The sequence below is a fragment of the Myzus persicae genome, unplaced genomic scaffold (assembly GCF_001856785.1).
Source record: "Myzus persicae strain clone G006 unplaced genomic scaffold, MPER_G0061.0, whole genome shotgun sequence".
Lineage (NCBI taxonomy): Eukaryota > Metazoa > Arthropoda > Insecta > Hemiptera > Aphididae > Myzus > Myzus persicae.
In genome coordinates this window covers 266,347-282,881 of record NW_019103509.1, presented here as the reverse complement: position 1 = coordinate 282,881, position 16,535 = coordinate 266,347, and the positions used below count along the sequence as shown (strand labels likewise).

Below are 16,535 nucleotides of genomic sequence, written 5' to 3'. Positions count from 1 at the left end.
CTCATATTACAGTACCTACACCGCAATTGTATTTTTATACACTCGTAAAAAGGTCAATGTTGTATGTTATACCTATTGAAAATGTAATTTTCTTCATGATTTCTCATTGTTGAAAGGTAATTATTTTTTTTTCACTCATAAGACACATTCATATTTAGATATCATTAAAAAAATGAGTTTTGTTTTCCACTGTACGCATATCCTACCTATATAGTATCGTTAATAGTTTTGTTCTTGTCGAATGGTTTTCGAGCGCAGTGCGTCATTGTATATTCGAAAAGTTGTAAGTTAAGATACGCTAATACTCTATATATTTATATAATAAATATACCATGTGCATGTGTAGGCTTATTGTTATTTTAATAAGCTACAAATAGAAAATGTATAGATAGTTTAAATAAACTGGTTTTTAATTTCTATAATATAAGGATAATCTGGTTATATATAATAGACTTAAATCGTTTATTAAATACAAATGCAATTTAATGACGACTGACGAGCGATCGTAATCATTTTTTCTTCGCTTGTTACTGTTGATACTTCGATAGTATAGTGCCTATATAGTATTATTGTATGTTTACCATAGTAAATAGTCACTTCGATGAAAACATATTTTATTGATTTGCAGCACTAAATGTACTAAAAGTCAAGTAGTATCTGTATAATATAAGATAGCACGACGTTTAAAAAAAAATAGACGGTTGTGTCACGAATATGCGTCGGGGAAAACGTGCGGATTATAGGATTTTATCTAAGTGCCGAGTGAGTGAGTGATCGAGGAAGTATAAGTAAAAGGCGACGTCTATGATACACTCCAGTGCTAGCCTATGTCGGGCTATATTACGTTATTTGAATGAGACCAATGACTTGGATTAAGGCAGTTGTCAGAAGAGTGCATAATATAATAACAACTGCAACAGTTCAAGATAACCTATTTCCGAGGCCTGGTGTGGAGAAATACTATAACACCAATTCCTAGTAGTTGATAGGACTATAAGAGAGACCTGAGTGATTATAAAGATATGATAACGTATTAGCGGAACGATGATAAAGTATTTACATTATGGTCTCTAGAATAATATCAATCCATTCGGATATCTACGGGTTTAAAACGTGTCTACTATCTATACATTGTGTTAAAAATCAAAATTAAATAATATGGTACCTGAGACACCGGCTTCTTCGCCCGTTGTTTGTCGGCAGACTCGGTTCGTTCAAGTTTCATTCTCTGTATCGTTTCCGGAGATTTAGAAATAACTTCCGTCTCTTCGGTGACTCGTACGCGTTTCACCGGCCTCTGTACGACCTTCCTCACGAAGTTTGGTTGTGATTCAATGGGTTGTATCTGGGGCTAAATAATATAATTACAATAAAATTACAACGATGGGCTACGATTAAAATGTATATAAATGTAACCCTGCACTTATTAGGTACACGAAGAGGGACAAATGGTCGTAGCCGTTTGGACGACAAAATAAGTATAAATTAAATAAATAATATTATTATATAGATCATCATCAAAATATATTAAAAAAAAAATTGAAAATGAATAATTCTGGTTTATGCTTATTATAAATTATAAAACCATTGATATTATATGTTCATAATATAACTATAATGGTATCGTATAATATCGAACCTTATCGATATTATTATTGAATTTTACCTAGGTAGGTATTACCTATAGATTGAATTTTATCGCTTTGGCAATAGGTATTAGATATTTTTTTTTTTGTTTATCACACTTTATCGAAACACGGCGATACACGACAATACACACTTATCGTGCTAGTCGTGTACAAATTGCGTATTACAAGTATACATACACATGTAAAATGTTGTTAATTAAATAAAATCGCGATGGTGAAGTATTTTTGGATGCCGGTTCACGGTTTCATGTACTTATTTGACGCTTTTAGTTCTGATGGCTTAAAACGGTTTTGGCGATGTAGGTATAAAAGAGAACGTAGGCTCGTGTGCATACTAGCATAACAGACTTAATTATAATAAGAACTAAAATATCATTTTTACGCGGAATCGCACAAAATATTTCTCTGCATTAATATAAAAAAACTTCTTAGATATTTTATATATTATATTTTGGACGTACTATGATAATTAATATAAATAACTTTTTTTGATATTGTATTTTAATTGCTGGTGTACCTAAAATTGTAATAAAAAATTGTTTTAGATACATTTTTAATTTTAATATTTTATATAGTAAATCATTTTTTTTTTTTTAAATTTTTATTAGCCATTAGTCCAAACTATTACGGCTCAATAAATAATTTGGATATTCGTTTTTGTTTGACACATAAATATTATAATAAATATAAATAACTTATTAATTTTATTTACTAATTTAATATTTTGATTATATTTTTTTAACGTCCAATTGTCCCCACGTCCATTTGTCCTAGATCGTTAGGTACTGTATAAACCTATATTACTTTATAGATTCGCAATAGCGGTGGAAAACTACAGTTACCAATTTACTTGGATAAAAATATAACATTATAGATACAATCGAACTGTCTGGATTATTTGGAATTTTTTTTAATAAATTAGATAATTATTAGGTAAACATATTTAGCATTTTATATCGGTAATATTTTGGGTTACCTATAATATGATGACTTTTAATATGACTCTAATGACACAATGCTACAACTTTAAATAGCCATAAGACGTTTTTAACTCCCTTTTTAATATTTAGATTCACTTGAAAATTGTAATAAACAACCAGACAATATTGTGGACCCGGGCGTTATAATTTATGTATAAGCCTATACCTATCCTGATCACAATAAAATCGTACTAATGATTCATAATAATATAATATGATATAATGTATAAGCCTCTATAGCTGAGTCTCTCTATATTTTTATTTCCTATATACCTGAGGCTGGAATCCAGGGAACTGTTTTTCAGGCTGAGCTTGAATCCTGTCAATGTGTTGTTGTTGTTGTTGGACCCTGTCGACTTGCTGCTGCTGTGTTCTCTCAAACTGGTGCTGCGGCGCTTGTCTGGTGGGCTGGGGCGCGTCGTTGCCCGCCGCCGGGTCAACGTCGACGTTTTCGACCGGTCTCGGCTGGAAAGTCTGCTGCGTTACCTGAGGCTTATTCGGTTCCTGTCCCTCCAGACTGAATCCTCGACCTCTGTACAGGGGCAAAGAGACTCTGCGGAACGGCTGAGGCACCTGTTGCTGTGGGTCCAAGTTCAGTTGAGCGATACCTCGACCTTGCACTGCGGGTCTGGTGAACGTTGGCGGGACGGGGCGTTGCTGGCCCAACGCCACTGTCACCATTAAGGAAGTGGCGACAAATAAGATCTGCAACAGACAGGACTTTTGAATTTTTGTCACTATTTTCAGAGGTAAAAATCAGGGGTAGTCAAACCGCGTCTCGCGTTTTATCGGAAGACGAAAATCATTTTTACTAGTATGATAATGTGAAGACAAAATTATCCGATGCAAAATTCAATCTCATTTTATTGTATACGTAAGTATTATAATGTTTCACATTCTACATAATCTTTTATTGCATCTTATTTAGTATAGTACCTATTAAGAACCTTTTTTTCCTACTCTTTGTTCTTACGTATTTTAGATTACACTGTTCTGCTCTCTACTCTCTTATCGTTGGCCACCCTTGGTATATATTGTTTCGTAGTTTATATAAACAACCTTAACGGGGGTGGTATACTGCAGCGTATACAATTTTATTGCAATCCCCATCACCAGCTGTCTACCACAACTCAAAATTTGATCAACTATATTTTTAATTATTATGATGCATCTATACTCGTGGACCTATACGATTACACATTACACTATATTCAACATTTCAACGTATCAGAATAATAAAGAGCGAGTATAACAATTTACAGACAACGAACCATTGAGTTGCATACCAATCATCGAAGCTGCAGATTCAAAACATATTATTAGGTACCTACCTATTATATTATTATTATTATTATTTTATATTTTAGTGACGAGCATGAGCATGTGAATGCTCGTGAGTTATGCATATTTTTACATTATAACTTATTCACACTAATACTTGTTTCTCTGTCTGCATCTGCTTAATATAACAACAAAGGTAAGTTAGGTATTCCGTACTTCCACGATTGTTACTTGTGGTTAAGTTTAGCCCCTAAACTTTTAGGCAAAGGTATCTTTACTTATACGTTATACAAAGCAGGATATTTCCTATGTATTTCCTTGATAGTTTTCTTTAATATTTAAATTTTTATCAAGATAAGCATGTTTTAATTTAACTTAATTTATCTTATTTTTAATCATTAAATACTTTTTGTAGAGTTCAAACATTAAAAAACTGCACATTACACAGGAAATATCCTTTTAGTAGGAAAACGAATATTGGTGTTGCGGCTCTTTAATTTTATAATAATTAAAAAAGGTTTTATTTTAAATAAAGTTGTTACGAAGGAAGTCTATGGGATGATCTTATCGTTAATGTAATATCACAATTGACAAGTACGCAGACGATAGTTGATAATTATTATAGTGATATATACATTACCACATTGGGTAACTAAAACGTTTTAAACATATCGCACATTATTACGTGTAAGACATAAATATTAAATACATAATATACATCATGCATACTGCATAGGTGTTATACTGATAGGTTATGTGTGTCGACAGACGACTGAGAAAGAGTACGTATGTGTTGTTTCTGAAACTCTAGTTTTTATTATTATTATCATTATTTATAAAGATAATTATATGTACATCGAAAATTCGAAAAATATTCTAACATTTATGTTAATATGGAGAGAAAAAAACAATACAATTTCTAAGTCGACGACCTGTTTAATATGACTCGTCGCGTCGCCTCTGTTGGACGAATGTGACAAGACGGTATTCGTGGTGAATTCTTTCTATCGAGGTTTTTTTTAACCTTAATACACCAAAGTGAGAACAGAGAAAAAAAAATATTTCATTGAAACAATGCAGTCACGTCCGCCACGTGCCTGTTTCCTGGCCATTAACGACCGTTACGATGATGTCCAAGTGCATATCTAGTGTGTATAGGTATATTTTATAATTCGTTTACCGACGCTCAATTGCAATTTTTTTTTCTAAAAATATTTTTCAATTACTATTGTGACGATAGAATCCTATTAGGAGTACCCAAGCCGTCTAAATTTCCGTAACACAATATATAATATGCAATATATATATATATATATATTATAATGATTAGCCGATAGGCATATTTGAATGCACTGAAGAAGACGCGTGATGACGGTGCAACGACCTCTGACGTATAGCGGGTGGATGACCAATTGGTCCGACTACGGTTATTGAGTGTATATTATAGTATAGATTACTGTCTTATAAGTAGTGTAATAACAAATAATATAATATATTTATATATGTGTATAAGTAGATTATATATTGTATGTATATATATATAATAAACAGCTTCGGGCCAGTGTTATTTTTCTATTTGTATTGTTATCCTTTACAACCGAGCGCTTGTAATTATAACGGCTTACAAATAAGATTCATTTAAAATACGACGATCAGATGCCCGCGGACCACGTAACATATATGTGTTTATAATTATAATATGTGTGTATGACGAAACGGAAGAGACCGCGTCTCTGTGGTGTAGGACGTAGAGGGTTGTACGTAGAGAGTTGTACGTTTCCACTACCCCGGCGGCCATACCCCTATGTACAACTGATAACGATTGATTATACTATAATATCATTATATTCCGCAGTTACTGTAATGATTATAGTTGTAAATGTATAGGTAATACGGTAACTGCGGAATATAATGATATTTACCTTGGTACATAGTATGTAGAAATATATAGGTATATGCACACTGTAAGTCTGTACAGCTACCGTGGTAAATGGTACGTATGTATATAAATAGGTAGGTATTATATATGTATAGATACTGTTCGAAATTCTTAAGAGATACCATAAATGAAAAGATAATCAATTCGATGACAATAACAAGATATGATGAACCCCAATACTCCATCAAAGTCGGATACAATAATTATCGATGGCGCGTCACAATAATATAATATGCCCCGAATCTCGCACTCTGTATTATTTTATATATTATATTAATATATTATGTGTAGACATATTATAATATTATATCTAAATGTTTTTGGTCCTAAGTTTTTGGCAAGGATCGACAGGAATATTTCACACGCAACGAGTCTGCCACAACGTCATTATATTTATTATTATATTATTATTATGTTAGGTATTACATATAGTGTCAGAACGGTTATTGTTTATTATACAACGCGTGACGTTCGCACTACTCCCAGACACCGCTGGAATCCGATAAAATGTATAACATTATGGAGTTTTTCAGCTCGTTCAGACACGTATTCACGGTTCAGACCCCTCGAAATATTTTCAAAAAATCTTTTCTCCGACACGGCAATGTTAGATTAATTTTTGATGTTTATTTGAGATATATATTTTTTCATTTTTAACTTTTTATTATATTTTGGCCTTATTTTAGATAAGCTCCTAACCTGAATTTTGTATACTACATTTCAAGTACATTTTCAACAAAACTCTTTATTTTGCTTATTATTCTATTTTAAATCTATCTAGTATATTTTTATATTGTGAAAAATAAAGTATTTAACCATTTTGCCCAACCCTGCCTTCAAATAATGTACTATCGCATGTCTACACTTTAACCGCCTATATTGTACAGCTATTGGCTAGTGCTATACATATAATATGAGTAAATGACGTGAGCCGGGTATACCCAGCACCGATGCCGACGACGATCGATTATTGTTATTATTCCGAATCCGTGCGATCGATTTTGGCCTATACCATATATGTATACATTATTTTTTTGTATAGGTACGTATATAATTATTATTATAATGCAGTATTCCACGTTTGGAATAACAAAATCGACGTCGTCCCGCACTGTTACGCGCCGGATGTGTTCCAATAATATTATGACGCGTTGGTTTCACACGAATTTTTTTTTTATCCCGTTAAAGTGTGCTGCAATACACTCGGTCGCGGGAGCTGACTGTAGTGGTTAAGTAATACCTACATAAATATAATATAATATTATACTTAACTATTTTATCCATGTATCTGTATATTATAAGAGTCCATAAGAAATTACTTACAAACACAAGAATATATAGCCGCGTGGCCCGTGTCTCAATTACTCGAAAACTTCGCTAATTCGAAGTTTTTACTTGCCATTTGAAGTGTTTTTAAGTTGTGTTGAGGTACTCATATATAACTCGAAAAATACAGAAGTCAAATTTATTTTTGTTCATTTTCGGATTCGAGTAGTTGAGTCTCGACCGTATAATATTTTATTTTCTTGTTGCCTTTTAACATATGAGTCATCTGATGTACCTACAAGTTTATATTATGTGGTTTATTGATGTCAAAAGTTGAATCATTAGTTTCTGTAGTCTATTCAAATATATTTTTAAAGTTTGGCAGGAGACGGATTGAAGATTGTAATGATATATAGTTTGGTGGGGCGTAGTTATACGAGGACAAACTGTTTGACACCCTATCGTATATTCGTATACATTTATAATATGATAGCACTGAACTATAAAAATACACCTTGCCGATGGATGACGACTTTTACTTATATGGATGTATGGATATTATGTTTAGGTACAAGGGCATTATTTTTTCATACAATAATATTAATAATATTAGATTGTATCTAGATCGATTTATTTATAATCTACAGAAATCGAATTAAACTCTACATAAAATCATATAAAATATGATAAGTTTAAGACCCATATTTTCAGACTGCATTGCAGAAAATTGTCGTTTTTAATACTTCGAAAACATTTTTGGATCATGTCCTCAGAGTACTCAAAGTCCTATAGTTTGTGTTTATAGTGATTGTCTATTATCGATAAGAAACTGATTTTTTTTTTGAATAAACATAAATTAAAACGCAGAATATGGAACTGCAATTTATCACCAAAATTAAATTTGTAATCAATAAAACATTCTAAGCTTCGACTTTTATTTTTCAAGTTGTAACATACGTGTTTAAAACATAAATTAATTTAAATATTTTTTAATAAAATTATGTTAGAAAATAAATAATTATATATGTAAGACATAAATGGTCGCGATTTTTGCTGTATGAGCTAGCTCGGATGCCTTCGCGTCTGTCGCACGTTAATAACTGACGAGCATATCACAAATTTAATAGTTAAGTAAAATAAATAATCTAATAGCTGATACAAAATATCAGAATTATTAGTATTCAGATCATCTCGATTATCTGACTGGATTTACTATAATTACCTACTATTATGGTAGTTTGAAAGTTCAAAGTTTCTTACTTCTATAAAGTTGAAAGTCCTATAAAGTCTCCTAAGTCCTAGTCTAAAGGATTTAGAATAAGATGTGAGTACCATAACAAGCTATTATTATTATGTAAGTAATATATACACTTCTCGAGAACAAGTTCTGTGTAATCCAGCAATTATCATTTGTACTCGTATACCATGTACAATTGTACCATATACCACTCGTACATATATACACCTAAAATATCCAATGGGACACTATTCTCGTGAATATATCCCCCTTCACCTCAGTGACTTATTATTTGAAGTACCTAAAATAGTACAATTTGTCTGTATATTAAAATGATAATCTAAAAAATTGCATTTTCTGTACGAATTAATGCGATAAACTAGTTATACAGAGACTTGCTCTGAAAACTTTCTGGGTAGGAACACTCGTACTATACGATAGGCGTCATTTAATTTCTAGAATTCGCCCATTTTTCAAGTCTACCAATTTAAGAAGTGAACCAAATCACAATAATATTGGATTATAAATACTCTAATGCGTATATCTTGCACGGCCCAAATAACGCCACCGGTACCTACGTTTTCGATTTATTTAAGTCCACGCTGCACCTATAAATATGTATAAGTATACACCTGGATACCTACACATATTAATATATTATACATATATATATATATATATTACATTATAATATATAACTCTAACGTGTATAATATTATATTTGTAGATGCCGTTCGTTTGCAGTTATTTTGTGGTTTTTAATGTTATATTATGTTATGGCAGGTAATCATCGATATATGTGTGAAGATAAAGTAATATAAATCAGTTCACATAATTAAGTTGGGCTTTTCGTCAACATATAATGGTTTTGTTGACCAATTTTGCTCTGTATCATACCAATAATTTATGATCGCTAAATATTGTAACGCTGCAGCAAGAAGGTCATCGTTGACTTTCCATTTACTGAGAACGACATGCCGCGAAGTAATACATATAATATATAATGTGTTTGGTATTTAGCATGTGTCTTATCGTAATCGAACCATTTTATAGTATATCATAATGTTATTATAATAATTATTATGCCATTACTACGATTTGTTGAGAATAAATTATCCGACCAGTTTTCGTTTTTTATTTAATACCGTCCGTTAACCATTTTTAATAAAATGTATACTTTCAACCGTCATTATTTTATTGCTCTGTATAATTATTATTAATTTAAAGATAAATGTATTAATTAACGATTTACTTTTTAATAAAATGATAAAAAAAAATAAGAGATGATTTTATAAATCGTTGCTCGCATTTAAAGCTTGGGAAAAGACATACACTGATTAGTTATGATGCAAGTATTGCATAGTAAGTGGGTTTCAATTACAAAATGTACAAAATTATATTATATATATACCTTTACACGGGCTTAAAAATCTTCATTTGGAAAAAATGTATTTATATTTTTAACAGTTATCTATTTATCAAACAAAAATACAACGCACCAATCTCGTTTTTAATTTTTTAAGATGATAAATGTAAATTTCATATATCAAATGTTCTAGTATTAATTTTTACAAAATATTTCAATATAAAACAATTTGTAGAACCGATATCACAGACACTCCCTCTAATTTAAACACAAGATGCATTCGTGATTTTGCAAAAACAATACAAAATTTGATAATTTTCATTGGTGAAATTAATGCTAATAGAACCGGTCATTGAATTGAACCTTACATTGTAATAAGCGTGTTGGGTATTAAAATTTATAATGATTAACAATCGGATGGTAACGCTTAGCGCTATCTAATATTGCAATAACTATTAAGCTTATTTTATGTGCCGTTGAACTATCCAGTGATCAGCTTAGTGTAAGCGCAGCTTAGTTAGCTAAATCGAAATCTAACTTTTAAATCGAAGTAGAATACGATTTTTTTAACCACACCTTTAAGAACCATTTAATATTTACGAATCGGTCATTTTCAAAAAAAAAAATTTTATGAACTCGTCTTAATTCTAAGTTAAAAAGTTTTAATTTTTATTGTTCTTTGTTAATTATAATTTGACAAGCACAATAAGGGTATGTATTTTAAATTAAATCATTCGTCCAGTTTGTTTACTTACCTAAGTTTTTTGAACTCTATATGAATTATAATATAATATGTTTGACGTATATATAAATTGTTGACTGTTTAATTGATATTATTTTCTACTGTAATTACTAAACCATTAAACCACTGCCGTGTGTTAAACAGACCGTTGTGTTTGTGGTGTTATGATAATACAGATTTATATAACACACATATATATATAAAACTATAAAAGTTATATCGTTTGAAATGTAATTCGCTTAAAAATGATCTACGTCCTATAAGAATATGGCAGATACATATTATACGTCAGCGGAAACTCGACTACTCGAGTAAGAACACAAGATTCTCGATTCAAATTACATATCGAGTACCCAATAAACATATTTTAACAAACTAAACAAATTTCTAAATTTCTCTACTATCCATGTACAATTTTACGCATTTGGGATTAAAAATTGAATACGAATCGGAGAATCTTTCAATAATAATTTTTAATTTAATAATATTGAAGAATCATATTATACTATTTTATAGCGATTACTAATTAAGTAGGTACTATTATATAATATAATATTCTATACCTACATTAATATACATAATATTCTTATCGGCGCTCATCATAAATTATTTGCAACAAATTAATAACAATGTGCAATTAAGTAACATTTGAAGTTAACTTTAGAAAGCTTAGAATCCGTGTAAAATTATTTTGTTTTAAATTAAATATCTTTAGATTATAAATTTATAATTTAATAATATATAACCTTGGTACACTTTATATACTTCCAGTACACAGATAATTAAAAGTATATATACATTTAAACATTTAGTTCAGATATGCATATTGCATAGGTATGTGTATGAAAAAATATATAGCAATGTAAGGAAGATTTAACGTTAAAATTACACTATTTTGTAAACACGCAAGAAGCCAAGAACCCGCGTAAGATGTATGCAATAATGTATTTATACTTTATGCATGATAATTATTAACAGTAAGATTCCATTGAATAATACTAAAAACAACATGAGTGTAATGGAGAATTGTGTTAAATTTGTAGCTTTAGGCGAAAGTAAATACGACTTATACATAGGATATTCGCTCTAGTTAAAAAGTGAATGTGAATCCATTCGGACTGCGACCAAAAACCTACGCAAATGTTATTTAACTCAATCAAAATGATTATATCACGTGAGACGCTCAATAGTTAACTATAGTGATTTAAATATCTTTTTCCGTGAAGCTATATGTTTTTGTAGTACCTACCTAGATTTATAATACGATTAGTCGCTAATTTATTGTTATTTAATACGTTAAGGATAATTTGGAGTAGGTACTAATTCAAAATTCATTCGATAAATTTATTTTTACCAATTTGGTACGATTTTTTTATCGTTCAATACAATAACTTATTTAATAAAATGTTTATACAATAGTGATCTTATTTTAATCCTTAAAATATATTTATATATTATATAAAACAGTTTTTATTTTATTATTGTTTAAATTCTGAGTGTTATTTTGTTTCATTTTGGTGTTATATTATAGTATTGAAGAGTAAAAAAAAACATTGTTTAAATCGTAAAAGTTGTCATCTACAAAACACGATAATACAAATGAGATAATATAGATTTGAAAACGGTACTAAATCTGTCTAAGTATAATAATATTCGATGGATTTCAAAATAGTGTTATTCGTGTTACGTCACCATATTATCGGCAGGCGCCTACATATTATTATTATGACGGTCATCCAGTTAATTATCATCCCAAACAAATTATCGATAATGCAACCGAATCTAGAGCACTGCGTCGAGTGCACTCGTCTTTATAGGTGGGCATAACCTATAATGCGAATTGTTTTGTTTTTTTCCCCTCGTCAGTCAAAATTATTGAATTTCGTGACCATTTACAACCGCCAACGGGACTTGCTCGTTCGGCGTGTATATATATATATATAACTATTAACTATTCAAGTACACAGATAGTACCTACCTATACCTATACAAATATCAACACAAACACGATTTCATCTCAGTCCATGTATAGTTGACGTATGTAAACCAGATTCTAACGATGACTAGGTACGTTTTTTGAAATAATTGAAACTTATACGCCGTAAGCTACCTGCGTTTATGTAGTACTTAAATACTAATACGATTAGTCTCTAATTTATTGTTATTTAATGCGGTAAGGATAAATTCAATAAGTTTATAATAATTCGACAACACAAAAAGACCATTATTATTTTGTCTGATAAATTTATTTACCAATTTGGTACGATTTTATTTTAAACATGTGTATTATTTAATTGTTCGATGCAATAACCTACTGAATAAAATGCTTGTGATCGTATGATATAATCCGTCCAAAAATAATATCATGGCTATATTCTCCTTGTTGCGTACAGTTTACACGCTGAGTATTGTTTTGATTTATTTTGGTGTTATACAGTCTTGAAGTGTTAAAATATTAAATTTCGTGACCATTTACGATCGCCAACGGGACTTGCTCGTCTAACGTGATGTATAATATACAAGTATTAAGTACACAGCTAGTACCTTACTATATAACAATATCAATACAAACACTTTCGTCTCAGTCCATGTACAGTTGACGTATGTAAACCAGATTATAACGATGACTACGTTTTTCGAAATAATTGAAATTTATACGCTGTGTATACATTATTATGTATTGTGTTTGTATTTGTAGTCCTTATTTTTCTTACACACAATAATAACATTATTTTGCATTGAATTTGCACTGTCAAGGTTGAACGACGTGTATATAATATATAAAGTACCTATATATACATTGTATATTTGTATGCGTATATAGTATATACGGTGCAAAAAATATTATAACGAGCGACCAGGGTTGAACTTGTATAGTAGATTTTGCAAAAGCAAGATTGACCTTCGACAATGAAAAGAAAAACTGCGATCGGTTAATCGATATGGTATATATCTAGCTATAATAGTACGCATAGGACATATTACACGCTCCTTAATGATGTTTTCATATTTTCTTTGGGTGTGATACCGAAAATTAATTGACCTCGAATAGTGGGGCCAAGTTCAACTCGTTTATTTATGTCGATTGAAGTCGTAAATCATTTTAGAATTAATTCATCTAAAACTCATCTATGCATAAAATATGTGTACCTATAATAGTTCTTTTTCAGAAACGATCAAAGTAATTAGATTTTAAAGTTTTAATTTTTTTTTTAACAATTGAATCAAAGTTATTGTAATATAATTTTAGATTAGAGTACCTATATGTATTTTAATGTATATAATAATTATTTAATAACTATTTGAATTAGTTAACAGTGTATTGTTGTCTATGTTTAATATAAATAAAAACAAAATATACTTAATTTAATGTTAATTAATTCATGAAAGATATTTTGTAATTTTAATTAATTTGATTTATGAACAAATTAAACATAATTGTCAGTTGTATAATCCTTATGTGAAACTAACATGAGTAAATCAAAACAATACAAATAAATGTGAATATTATTTTAAGATTTTCTTTTTTACTTGGAAATTTCTTTGAAACCTAATGCATAAAACATTAATATCTTAATTGTTTATTCTTTGAAAATAAAACAATAGACAGGTGAGTACTAATACAAATGAATAGAATTCATATATTTTTCAAAAACTTTTATTGGCTTGTTTCCAGATTTAACTTTGTAAATAACGTAATATAATTAGTTTTTAATTTTTAATGTACTAGTAAATGGACAGTTTTTAATTTAGGCATTAACGTAGGCAATAAAAATATAATTATTACGAATAAGAATAATATCAAATATGTCATAATGTCCTTATATAACATTGTATGCATATAAAACATCATGATTCAGAAAAATAATTAATGTTCACCTTTAGCTTTAAAAATGGAATTTTCCACACAATGTACTGTACACATTGATTTATTTTTATGAAAAAATTATATGCCTAAACATTATTTGTTTAATTTAATGCTAAATTATATCTTTTATCGCATTCAAAATAAAAACCATGTGGTTTATAATATAAAAGATCTTTTTGAATCTTAAAATTGTCTTCAGTTTAATTTTTATTGATTAAATAATTACAACATAATTCTGTTGTGTGTAAATTGAAGGTACATGATTATTACCTAAGCATGCTAATCCCATTTTCATCCTCTAATAAAGTAATTATCCCAATGAGAATTTTTTGAATTATTAAACTTTTTATATTTTCTTTTTACTAATTAAAAGAATAGTCTTCAACAATGATTTTATGTAAAAATATGTGTAATATTTAATGTAGTTCTAATTATACTCCTAAAATTTTTAAAAATAGTAAAATTGTAATTAATTACTATAAATTTCAAATAATCATAGCCTGGGGGCTATATCTTCGAAATCTGCTATGATATACTATATATAATCCTTGGTATGTACCTATTTAAAGTTTAATAATTCAGAAACCATTTCTTTCAATTTCGATTTAATAAAACTAGTAATATTTTATCATCTAGATAATTACATTAATAAATACAAAAATTAACAAAACTCACCACTGAGGATATATCCTATCGGTAATTGATATGCGTAACATGAAAAAATCATCTCCTTAACAATTTACAATAAAAATTATGGTTCTGATTTTACAAGACGATATTTTGCATAAAAAATCTAATGGTTTTAAAATATGATCCTAGATTATATTACTTAAAAATTCCAAAAACCGAAATTCGAATAATTCAAGGTCAGTCCATTATTAAAATAAATAACAGAAAGAAAATATGTTTGGTGATGAATCACCCTGTATACTTTACTTATCAAATATAAAATAAAGTCAGAATGAAACATGCATTTTGAGACTCACAGATTAAATTAAATTTAAATTTAGGGTGTTATGACGATAGTTTATTATATTTTTGAAGCTAAACTGATATAATTATCGATGTGTATTTTATAGTTTTACTACATTTTATGTATTGTTTTATGCACACAATGTTATAAATACACGCTCATTGAGTAACGATTTTTTATGATGGCATTACGGTGTGACATATGGTTTTTTGTTTTAATATATTATATTATACTTTAAAGCTAGGTACCGAAATTTATTTCCTGCTATTAGAGTCCTTAAATATATTTTTATCATATTTACAAATTTGTGACGAATTATAAAGCTTTCCTCTAAAGAAGTTTTTTTCTTCAAAGCACGTATAATATTATATTTTATTTTACATTAGTTTTTTTTTCCAAATAACGATTACGTTTGCTTAAATAACAATAATATCGGAGACAAAAATATATATTAATGAGGTGGTACTTACGAATGCTGTGGCCATATTATAAGCGCTCGACGAGCTCGAAAACGATGCGATATGTATAATGCTTCTCGATAGAAGCTGCAGGTGTCCCAACAGGAGTGCAAGTCTATAAGATATATGTGGCGTGAGAGACGAGATAATGTGCACTGCACTCAGTTAACAGCAACAGACGTGTCAAGACGAGCAGACTGTCGAGACAAGACGTCCCCTACCACCCATACCTACACGTTTTCTTCCACAGCGCCATTATTATTATTATATTGGCTCTCAAAGGGGGTGGAAAAACTTATATATGACGCGTCACCGTCGTTATTTCTATATTAATATCAAATGGTTTGATAATAATATAATACAAAACTATTTTAATGCTATTGAATAATAACTTGTTTCGGTATTATTATATTATGTCGATTGATTTAGTATCAAATATAATGAGGTTTACTTTATTATGAACAAGTTTGATGTGAAATGCGCCTGAGTATATAACATGGCAGCGAATGGAATGCGTTTTCAAAAGTTGAATAATAATATACCTACCTACATGATAAAATATCGACTCGTTTTGTACAAAATACGAGAAATATATATTGGAACTTTAAAATATATGAATAAGTTATATTGTAGTAATAATTAAACAACAAGTTATAAAATTTACCATTATTTTAAACTCTTACTTTTTAATTTCTTGCTTAGTTGTACTAGTTGTAGAGATGCTATTCCAAAATACACTTCAAGAATTAAATATCATATACAGCTGATAGATTTTT

General features: G+C 29.5%; 1 protein-coding gene across 1 annotated transcript; it reads right to left on the bottom strand.

The window, feature by feature from the left end:
• Positions 1–600: 600 nt before the first annotated feature.
• On the bottom strand, positions 601–15,953 carry LOC111034646. Its single transcript, XM_022315949.1, has 3 exons — positions 15,772–15,953; positions 2,903–3,334; positions 601–1,351 (listed from the first exon to the last, which is right to left on the bottom strand). The coding sequence occupies exons 1-3, from the start codon at positions 15,784–15,786 to the stop codon at positions 1,121–1,123; spliced, it is 678 nt and encodes a 225-aa protein (XP_022171641.1). The 5' UTR covers positions 15,787–15,953; the 3' UTR covers positions 601–1,120.
• Between the last annotated feature and the right edge of the window lie 582 nt (positions 15,954–16,535).